At 41.3% G+C, this 11,651-nt stretch overlaps 1 protein-coding gene across 2 annotated transcripts; it reads right to left on the reverse strand.

Annotated features, from left to right (window-relative positions):
• Window positions 1–1,618: 1,618 nt before the first annotated feature.
• Window positions 1,619–7,884, reverse strand: LOC143141901 (uncharacterized). 2 transcript variants are annotated; one of them, XM_076302581.1, is made up of 7 exons: window positions 7,855–7,884; window positions 7,353–7,459; window positions 7,048–7,144; window positions 5,871–6,186; window positions 3,824–3,949; window positions 3,583–3,716; window positions 1,619–2,330 (listed from the first exon to the last, which is right to left on the reverse strand). In XM_076302581.1, the coding sequence occupies exons 1-7, from the start codon at window positions 7,864–7,866 to the stop codon at window positions 2,121–2,123; spliced, it is 1,002 nt and encodes a 333-aa protein (XP_076158696.1). In that variant the 5' UTR covers window positions 7,867–7,884; the 3' UTR covers window positions 1,619–2,120. The 2 variants fall into 2 exon arrangements, with proteins under 2 accessions (XP_076158696.1, XP_076158695.1); XM_076302580.1 differs by having other exon boundaries at window positions 3,583–3,719.
• Window positions 7,885–11,651: the final 3,767 nt, after the last annotated feature.

The following is an 11,651-nucleotide window of genomic DNA, read 5'->3' on the forward strand; positions in this document are numbered from 1 at the left end:
CTTTGCTAGACTATTCATACACATCTTAATGGGCCAAGTTGAAGAGCTACTGTCCGTTATTGTTTGTGCAAATAATAGGCTGATTCATGTTCCCTTGCATTTTGCAATTATGAGGTCCATGGTTAGTCTGGCTTTCGCCAGACCAAGCTCAATCTTTTAAGAAGTCGAAAAAGAAATTGCCAGCAGATCAGGCTGAGTTCACCCAGCCTAGTCCAATAAGTCCATGGTAGGCGTCCAATAGAAATATTGTTTCATTTTGCGATTGAGATATCCACGCACTGGCGCCCCCCCTGCGACGTGTTCGCCCCCCGGTTTCAGAGCTATTCTAAATGCGAAAATGCATAGAGGGAGTTATGACAAAAACTGTTAACAAACTATATAAGGTAGGCACTAGGCCTATTACACAACATAAATGGTCACTAAGCTATGCTGGCGACCCAAATAAAATCTCCCTGGGAAACCAATGGCTTACAGTATCAAGCGGACTTAAGCTGCCATCTCTTGGCGAAAAGTTATATATTAATAGTTTTGCATATCAGTAGTAATACATTTCACGCAGCTGTGTGAATCACGGAAAGCGCAAATTAAGTGGACACTTCTAAATGGAACCCAATCCACTGTACAGTAGCTCAAGGTCTGTGGCTAAAGCAGCCACAATGAAAGCGTTATCATTGTTTGGATACTTCACACACACACACGTGTTGTTAATCGCATAGACTACAACTAACAGCATAATACTGTGTGTTTGTAATTGGGGATTTTTTTTTTTTGGGGGGGGGGGTCATCCTAGGCCCTACGGTTCTCAAGATATTCACAGAAAACTGTGTCTGCCCTACCCTCCTTTTGGGGGGGTCCAGTACAGCGGGGGGGCTACAGATCAAAACGAAAAACGATGGTTCCATGCTATCCATGTGGGGTTACATGCCCACCAAGTTTCGTGTACCCCGGTCTTTCAGTGTCCCGGGAATCCTTGATGGAAATTTGGACATGCGAAAAAGAAAAACAAAAAAGAAAATAAATAAATCTGACTAAACCTATATGACCGCCGCTTCGCTGCGCGGCGGTCATAATTATTTCTAGGCTATCTGATGATAGGCTTAAATTACACGTTATTCATTTAGTGTTAAGATGTTGTTCATTGAGTGTTAAGGCCTTTTCACACAGAGATCACGCAAAATTTGCGGGAAGAGGAGACGTCATTTTGCCGCAACATGTGTCAGAAAACGAGGTGAAAATTTGCCGGCCTTGCGATCTGTTCCCATGATGCAGCATTTTGGAGAGCCAGGAGGCAGGATCAGCTAGCAAATTAAAATGTGATGTGCAACAGGGGGCGTGTAGAGTGATAGTCGTAGGCCTTATTATGCGTGGGCCTTCAGATGCAGCAGGTGTGTGATTTCCAAAACCATGGCTGGAGAACCGACTGCACTTTGGTTAGCTTGCATTAGATTCTTGCGATCGATGTCTTCAGACAATAAAAGGTAATTTGGAAGAGAAATTGAAGAGAAGAGTTGCCCCCTGCGTTGGCCGTGATTTCCCTTTGAAAATTCACAGGAGGTTCACAGGCTACTGTGGCCTTGGTCAGTGGTGCCGCCAGCTGTAATCCTGTATGCACTGTGTGTACAATTTTTCAATGCTTTATTCATGAAATCATTCAATATTACAACAATACAAATAGCTTGTGTACTGTCTTAATTGAAACATGCTTTGCGCAAAAATAATAGCCTAGGGCAAAGAGAATGGACATCTCAACATAAGGATACATTAGGCTAGAAGATGATGATTGGTGTAAACTGGTGTAAACAGTTACAAACAAGTAATCTGTGAAGATAATATAACAGTAATGTGTTTATAACCTAAAAGATGTTAGATGCTTTGACATTATGTTTACATCCATAGATAAAGGCTATGCTTTCAAAGCTGTATAAAGCTTATTCCTGTTTCTGACTGGTGACTTAATTTAGTGCTAAAATAAAATATGTTGAAAGTAAGACGATGTTGTAAGCTATACAAATCAACTTTGACTGGCAATTATATGTGAATTACCTATAATCTCGTTTATAGTAAATGTTCATGAGTAGGCCTATGTTTTTTAGTACTCCTTTTTTTAGTATTTTAGTACATTAGCACTCCTGAATTAAGAAGTACAGTGATTTCATTGGTTCTGTTGTCTCTGCTGCATCCACTTTAGTCGTTGAAGTTGCTTCAACAAACCACCCCTTACAGTTTGCTGACTCAAAAGTGTGCTCTTCACTCCTGTTCCCTTTCATGAAGAAGACAAATCCCATCTCCTTATCGCTCTTAGAGATACACTCCAGGTCTTTCTCGCATTCCTGTGGTATAAAACAAAATCATACACTTATACTGCAAGTAGTTTTCTGTCAGTTATACGACAAATTTGCCTTCAAACCACTTTACCAGTAACCTGACTCTTGCCAAATGAATTTCGTTCTGCCTAGCTCCACACACATCCATCTGGGATCGCTTCCGTTGTATGTGATTTTGGCACCAGATTTTATGGTAGAGCCAATCAGGACACAGGGCAGGAGTTTCATAGATGTGACGTAGCGGAGAAGCGACTGTGAGACTGTTTTAATTCTATGTTTTGATTCAGGCAACAATGGCGGCTCTCATCAGCGTCACGGGTTGGCTTCAATGTGAGTGGTTGAAGTAGCACGTCAAAAAAGATGACGGACAAGTGGCTTATCCAATCATATGCAAAGATTTTTGATAAGGCCCAGCCTTCTGAAACACCTCTCCAATGGAGCAATCCCAGATGGATGAGTGGAGCTAGGCGGAACGAAATTCATCTGGCGAGAGTCAGGTTACTTTACCAGGATGCTCTTACTGAAGTTACATGGTGCCTGAACAGGGGCGCTAAGAAAATTTGGGCCCTTGACAGCAGTGCCCCTGTGCCTGAATAATCATGATTACTACATACTGTATATGAACATCCATGAACTGTATATGAACATCCATTGGGTGGGCAGCCGTGGCCTACTGGTTAGCACTTCGGACTTGTAACCAGAGGGTTGCCGGTTCGAACACCGACCAGTAGGCACAGCTAAAGTGCCCTTGAGCAAGGCACCTAACCTCTCACTGCTCCCCGAGCGCTGCTGTTGTTGCAGGCAGCTCACTGCGCCGGGATTAGTGTGTGCTTCACCTCACTGTGTGTTCACTGTGTGCTGAGTGTGTTTCACTAATTCACGGATTGGGATAAATGCAGAGACCAAATTTCCGTCACGGGACTCAAAAGAGTATATACTTAAACTTATACTTATGAATACTTATTTGAAATATGGCGTTAGAAACCATAAAGGCTATATCCGTCAATGTTGGGACTAAATCTGTCAGCTGACAGAAAAGTTTCTTGAAATTTGGCTGTCATGACACCTGCAACAGCTGATTATTTACTGGCATAATGCTCATAACATGTCAGATCGGAGCAAAGGTGAACTTTTTAAAATGCAAATAGGCTTTCACATGTGTTTTATCAGCATAACGTCAATGCTCAAGAAATAAATGTTAATGAAGGGTGAGAATGGTTGAAATCAGTCTATATGGGGCTTGGGTTTGAAGACTTACCACAACACTCAAATGTACACCATCATAAGTTTTGGAGCATTGCAGGAACAGCTTAGTGTCCGTAAAGTTCAACACAACCGGTATTCCTTCATATGGTCCGACATTAATTTGCTCGTAGTAGTAAATGGTTATATCTGCTGAGAGGGTAAAGCAAATTATGGATATGAAATTAATTTAAATATCAATCAGATAATTATCAAGACATTTCCACAAATCCTAAAAGTAAATATTTGGTACATACCTTTTTTACCCTTCAAAATGGCCTTGTTTTGTGACTTAGTTGTTTTGTAACTTAAAAACCGTTCGTAAAGTAAGTTCACGATGGCCTTGGTCTCTGTGTCTTGTCTTTTAAGATCACAGGGCTCCACTAAAAAAAGTACACACAAATCAATTGTTACACATTTTAGTCACCTAATATTACACAATGCATGTGTAACCTGTGAGTGATGTGGTTTACGTCACTCACTGGTCAAGTTGCCATAACCTTAAAACTTTATTTACTTCCGGGGCGCCCGTGTTTACATTTTGGCCTAGTAAGACCTAAGCTTCCTGCTACACACACCTGACGACACTTACACTGATTAGAGTAATTGCAGCCACACACAATAAAACCAGGAAGTAGCCGTAACAGGGCTGCGTGTTCTGTCTTTCCACTTTACTCCGAGCTGTGGGGATTTAATGGAGATCCCGGCAAGGTTGGTCTGTTTGTGTATTAAGATTACCTTTTTATAACGTAACCTAACTGCATTGTACTTCCCTACAGTTGCGGGTATCCTCTGCGGTGTTCAGCTTCTGCGTGAGCGTTCACGGACATTGATAACGACTTGCTGTTATTCCGAGAGGGGCTACATATGTGCGTGTGCTGTGCGGATGTTAAATGTAGGTACGGAAATGCAAGTATGGCGAACTGGTTCTTGAGTGGCATGCACTATACATGATTAACATGTTGATTCTGATGTATTGAGGCTGTGCTGTACTAATCTGTTTGGCTGTGTGTTTCAGGAGTTGCCATTGCTGTTTTGCCTGTTTCTGTTTGTTTAGTTTTATTTTGTTTCTTTGTCAGTTATGGATGTGCGTCTTTATCTGTGATGCTAAGACAATGATTGGGCAATGATTGCTGTTTCTCTGCATAGGATTCCATCTGCACTCAGCTTGGGTACTGGCGGTCCAAATTCTTGGTTGCATTAGGCTAGTGTCATCTCTATTCTCTCTCTCTTTGTGTTAACAGAGCCTGTGAACGTGGTACTGGTGTTGGGATGCTGGGTTGTTCCTTTTCCTGCACTGTATGAGGTGAACTAGGCATAGAGCTAATGAGCACCCCCATTCTATTTTGTAGTTTGCTGTGTAGCCGTATGTGTGTGTGTGTGTGTGTGTGTGTGTGTGTGTGTGTGTGTGTGTGTGACACATTTCAGATATTGGAGCACGTGGTGTGGTTGCTGTGTTGAACTTCCCCCATTCTCCCTACATCCAGGTAACCACTCTCGTTGGCTGTTAAACTAATTGTTGCTTAGCGTTGCTTATTATATGAGACCGCCAGTACTTCAGCCTTTACTATTGCTTGCTGCTTATTGTTGTGAGGCCTTGCTTTTATCTTTTCATACTGGAATAAAGTGATTGCTATTGATGAATTTATCTTGCTGAAGTGTTTTAATATAATCCTGGTTATTCTAAATAAACATTGCCCAGTCACTGGAATATCAGTCTTTGTCTTTCTGTTTCATACAACTGTACCTGTGTGGGAGTTCTCTACACTAATTACAAGTCTTAAGGGGCGGGGCCTTAAGTGGCGTAGTCTTTGAGGTCTTTTTACCTCAAATAGTAACCTGGGTTACACATGCATCACATACATCACAAAGAGCCTGAAGCAGTCTGAATGAAATACATAAAGACCTAAGTGTTGTCTAGGGGGGGCCCTGTAATACCTAAGTGTTCTCTAGGGGGGTCCCTGTAATACCTTAGTGTTCTCAAGGGGGAGTGTTCTCTACGGGCCCCTGTAATACCTAAGTGTTCTCAAGGGGGAGTGTTCTCTAGGGGGCCCCTGTAATACCTAAGTGTTCTCTAGGGGGGCCCCTTTAATACCTTAGTGTTCTCTAGGGGGAGTGTTCTCTAGGGGCCCCTGTAATACCTAAGTGTTCTCAAGGGGCCCCTGTAATACCTAAGTGTTCTCTAGGGGCCTCGTAATACCTAAGTGTTCTCTAGGGTGCCCCTGTCAGTGCTGCCCTCACCCCCTACCATCCACCCCTCCACCCCATTCCGGCACCCACTACCGAGAATGAAAACAGTCTCACCAGCTTCAACTCTGGCATCCTCGGACATCACTACTAAGTCTTTGAGGGAGCAGCTGGTGCTGCTGCATTTCTGGCAGGTCTCGCCATGTCCACAGCCCCGGCCCAACACCATCTCCACGCAGGTGCCCACCAGCTCCACCAGCAGACCAGCCTCCAGCTCATCCTGGTCACAGCCATCGTCCTCTACCTGCAAGTCTAGGTCCATGGCCATGTCCATGGAGAAGGTCAGGACTGTGTCCTCCTTAAAGACAGCCCTGAAGTCTCCTGTTTTCTCAGGGGCTTTCATAGGATGGTCTGCCCCAGCATGGTGGATTCTCTGATGGCAAGAAGAAATTCAACATCAGAGATAGACACGCCAAAAGGCCTCAATGATGAGCTTAACCTTAACATCATGTTATGAGAAATGTATGTTTTTCTCCTATTGTCTTTTCCTCAGAAATGTGTTTTTACGTGTATATGGACTTCTATAATGTAAATGAACTTTTTTGACTATGTTTAATATTTGAATGATAATGTATGGTTACCAACTGGCCTTTCATTTTATTAGTCTTATGATTCACTACTGTTTATCTTGCTATGTTAAAAAGTTAAATGACAATGTTGTTTTGCCTTCTTTTACTCACAGGACGTGATGGGAATGCCACTTTGTGAATGAATTGCATTATAGAGTAGGACCTGATTGGTCCTGGTTAGTCAACCAAACTATTTAAGAGTATGGTTAAATGGAATGTTTGAATTCACCTGATGAAAGTCTGAGACCGAAACATTGTGTTCTAATAAATAATTGAATGCGGAATGGACAGTGTGTGGGATCTCTTAAATTACTGATGTACGACCTTTGGTCATCTTTGACACACCTATCCCCATAAAGAGGTGTGCAAAAGCTTTGCCACTTTGTCCATGGTTATAACGAATGCATTGCTTTTTGTATTGGCCATTTTGAAGTTGTGGATGTGTCTATCAAATCTCATCCCTTCCATTATCACCAAACCACAATGCTGTATGACAATCACACATTTGGTGCAGAGTCAAGTTGTGAGGAAAGTGCTCGTTTGGGGAATACATTACATCCTTGTCATTACATCATGACAGCAGTCAGGTTATCAGGTACAGTACAGAGTCGTTCACATGTGAGATGGTTCAAATGTTTAAGGGTTTTGAGCAGTTGCAAACTTACCAGCATAGGATTGCCTGAAGACAACAGGTCTGCAAACTCTCTTGGAGTTAAATCCTGCATGTCCGAGTCATTAATCTTCAAGAGTTGATCTCCTTTTCTGGATGAGATGCAATTAATGTATTGTCATTTTATTTCATCAAAACATTCCATCATGTAAACATTTCACATGCAATGGCACACTACTTTCATGTGATATACAGTAGATGCATGGCAGAATTAGAGTAGGTCTAGAAATCAGTTTTCCATCTATGTTTTCAAAGCCTGTTATGCATATAACAGAGCAGATATTATTATTTGTCCCCCACCTCATAAAGAGCCCTGTGTTCTCATTAAAAACGGTGTCCACTTCATAGCGATGCTTCCCATCTTTGACTCTGTGAAGGATGCCAATGCCACCGGTAACTGGTGTCTTCTTCAAAACATAGAACAATATAGTCAGATCACAGAACCAGAATGGAAACAACAAAATTAGAGTCCAGAGGCCAGTGCATATGACTATTAGAGAGTGTCTGGATAATGAAGAGAATACAGAGACCCTATATACTATATAGTCTAAACTACGATGTGCCTTACCTGCATAGGACTATAGAGTGTCTGGATAATGAACAGAATACAGAGACTATATAGTCTAAACTACGATGTGCCTTACCTGCATAGGACTATAGAGAGTGTCTGGATAATGAAAAGAATACAGAGACTCTATATAGTCTAAACTACGATGTGCCTTACCTGCATAGGACTATAGAGTGTCTGGATAATGAAGAGAATACAGAGACTCTATATAGTCTAAACTACGATGTGCCTTACCTGCAGCTCCATGGTATCTCAAGCCCTGCCTGTGTGAAAGTGGCCTCCTGACCACACACTCAGTTTATATGTGCAGCTCATTTCCTTTGTGCATGTGTGTGGTTGGTTGATGGAATGGGTAGGTGGGGGATTTTCACTTCTTTGATAGATGTACTGTGACACACTTGTAATGACGCCACTTTTTTTTTAGGACCAGTGAGGGAACTGGAAGTGGTCGAAGGAAAATCGCGAAGCTTTCTGCGCGCTGTTGGAAATATAACAATTGATTATAAACCCTGACTCTGCTCAATTGTAGAAAAGTTTCGGTTCAATGTATGTAATATTGCTAGCCATAGTGGGTTGATATACCCACAATGACTGCTGAATAAAATGCCTTACTCGTTTTCTTATTACACTCACTCTAATCTAGTAATGCTTTAGGACTCTTCCACCAGTCGGTTAATTCGGGCGGTTTCTCAACATAACATGTACAGTACTAGTCTGAAAGTAGGTAAGAGGCTACATGCTGATCCGGACTGCGATACTCACCAGCGTGTTAAACAGTCAAACAAATTCCTATGCTACAGAGGGTCAGGCTGTGCTAGGTTTTCGCAACCAATCTAGACCAGTGTTTCCCGAACTTTTTTCTGGGGACCCACTTTTTAAAAATGACAGACCATTGTGACCCATCTTACTTCAGATCTAACATGCAACCTACATGCAATCATATTGTTTTAGGCCACAGGTTCTCAAACTTTTCTTGGGGGTATTCTTGCATGCTACGCAGTCGTCACTCTTCAGCATAGTAAGCTGTTCCTATATTTCTAAAGAGAGATGTTGTAGGCTACGTTGCGTTTCAGACAAATGGATCCATAACACCATCAATTCCTATGTAAACATAGCAAGTAACTCAAGTTGTTATATTGTAGCCTATTTGTGGAGGTTTCTTTATTTGGAAAGTTGAATCCTCATTTTCCTCTGGAGTTAAAAACGTTTGTTTGTAGGCCGTATACTAAGGCTGTGTATTGATGTTGTGGCAAGCTATGTTGTAAGAATGTGAAATTAATAAATATCAGAACAAGAGGCTTTTGCGCAATAGTCAAAAGATAATGCGCCTTTATTGTAGCCTAAAAAAAGATCTGTAAAATTTACGGTAGAATACTGGCAGCTGTGGTTGCCAGAACTTTACTGTAAGAAATACGGTGACAATGTAAAGGACATTACGGTAAGCTATATTCCCAGCTGTAAATTTTACAGTTTCAGACAGTTGCTTTTAAGGTAAATTACTATTAAAAACAAATATACTGTAAACCTGTTTAAGGTAATTTCCTGCTTAAAAAAATAAATAATGTGAAGCTGTTAACGGTAAACTACTGTTAAAAACAAAGTTTACTTTGTAAACCCCGTTACATTCTATCCACCATGATAACACGTCACAACTGTATCATATGTCACAGTATTTTACTGCAAAACAGCAATAATGTGAAGCTGTTTACAGTAAACTAATGTGAAATACCAAATATTCTGTGAACCCCATTACATCCTTTCACTATGAAAAACACATCACAATTGTATCATATATCACAGTATTTTATCGTAGTTTGATAGCCTACAGTAAATTACCGGCAGCTGTGGTTGCCAGAATATCACGGCATAAAATACAGTAGAACACATGAGAAAATACAGTTTACCAGCATTATTTGTCACACACAGCTACTAAATGGGAATACAACAAAACACAAAGTTCCTATTAATCAAGCCACACTTAAACAAACAAAGACATGGCTTTTGCATTTGTTTTGAATAATGCTATTTTTAACACCTCTAATTTTATTAAAGCTGTTGGTTACAGTCTGGAGAATGTTCAGAAAATCAAATTTCAGCACAGTAATTGAAAAGATGTCAGAATGCTAACATGAACTAACACAAACACTAACATGGCACTAGAATTTTCCATTTTCAAAATAATAAAGTTAGGCCATCAAAATGTACAAAATCTCACAGTTTAATTTGTCTCTCTCCACTCATGATCAGCGAGATCAGTGATGAGGGACTCTCTGGTTTACTGACAGCTGCTTCTTGTTCTTTTTTGTTGCAACTTTTGTGCCCCTCTCTGGGTTGATGTTGAAGAAACACCTTTGTGAACACAACAATTTAAATTAAAGGAGAATTCCGGTGTGTATTGAAACATGATACCGAGTGTGAACGTATGTCTCATAGCCCATCTCGGCTTGTCCCCTGCACTCCAAAATCTGGCGCTAGTTAGCCGATGCTACCAACAGCTTTTTCAATAGTGGTGCTTCGGCATCGGGCTAGCCATGCAAATAAATCAGTTTTACACCCATTTACGAGGCTCAATGTATCCAAAAATAATTCAGTGGAAATGCATGGATTCCAGTTTCTTCCAGTAGCAGCAACTGGAATCCATGCATTTCCACTGAATTATTTTTGGAATCTGATCCCTTATCATACCTGTTCATTCTTACTCGTCGCTCGACTTATCGTGACTAAATTCAAGATGGCTGCAAACGCTAAACTTCGTGAAGATACTGTCTGTATAAGTAAACTACCAGTGCTTTTTCAAAGTTCTCAATGTCTCGTTTTAAATGTCAGGGCCCTCGGAAGTCTACTAATGAAGTGTGGAGATACATTGAGCCTCGTAAATGGGTGTAAAACAGTGATTTATTTGCATGGCTAGCCCGATGCCGAAGCACCACTATTGAAAAAGCTGTTGGTAGCATCGGCTAACTAGTGCCAGATTTTGGAGTGCAGGGGACAAGCCAAGATGGGCTATGAGACATACGTTCACACTCGGTATCATGTTTCAATACACTTTAGGTCAATATCACACCGGAATTCTCCTTTAATATAGTGATTTGTTCTAAATAAGTTGGGTCATAAACCTCAATTGCCTGACAACTGATTTGACTTATATAACCCTTTCTAAAAAAAAATAGACAGCATAAAACATACTCTTTTGATCCCGTGAGGGAAATTTGGTCTCTGCATTTATCCCAATCCGTGAATTAGTGAAACACACTCAGCACACAGCAAGGTGAAGCACACGCTAATCCAGACGCCAGGGTCAGACTGGGAGCAAAATTCGGCCCTGGCAATTTTCTCCTGGACCGGCCCACCACTGGACCAACGACGCCCCCCCCAAGAAAAGAAATCCCCCCCCATAAATAACAAACACACAGTATTATGCTGTAGCAACACTTCATAAACTGAACCCAAACATTTAGATTTGGACCTATAGCCTAATCACAATAACACAGGGGTCCGGGGGTGTCTTTTTAAAAAAAAATCTGGTTGCTAATCACACCGTTTTAAAGTGATTTGAAATTGAGAGGGACAGGATTCAGGGATAGGCTAAAGACAGGCTCATCTTCTGTCTGTCTCACGTCATGTTACCCCATGCATTAAACCACATGTCAATGCTTGACTGTGAATGAAAAATATAGGCTACTGAACATGGACATCGTCAGAAATTACGTTTTGTGCCAACATGTTGTAGAAACACAAACAGCACAAACCTAACAGGACACCGTTCCATAGCAATGCTTATGAATGGTAACTATAACAACCATAGTAGGACGACGGTTGCAGCGCTCTAGAATCTTTTGGTTGCAGGCTTCCCAACAATGGAATCAACTGTAAACAAGCTAACTGTCCATGCTAAAGTTGTACAACAAGCTGAACTAGTGAGCTTCTTTTTAAACAGAACCGCGTGTTTACAGTGTTTACAGTGGCAACTGGGTGATAAGCGGGATAACGGCCTTCGAGGTGTGTCCAGTTATACGGAATTAATGGACTTG

Source organism: Alosa pseudoharengus, unplaced genomic scaffold (assembly GCF_046254945.1).
Source record: "Alosa pseudoharengus isolate Yale_2024_CS ecotype anadromous, Long Island Sound unplaced genomic scaffold, YU_APseudo_1.1 YU_APseudo_1.1_scf_24, whole genome shotgun sequence".
Classification (NCBI taxonomy): domain Eukaryota; kingdom Metazoa; phylum Chordata; class Actinopteri; order Clupeiformes; family Clupeidae; genus Alosa; species Alosa pseudoharengus.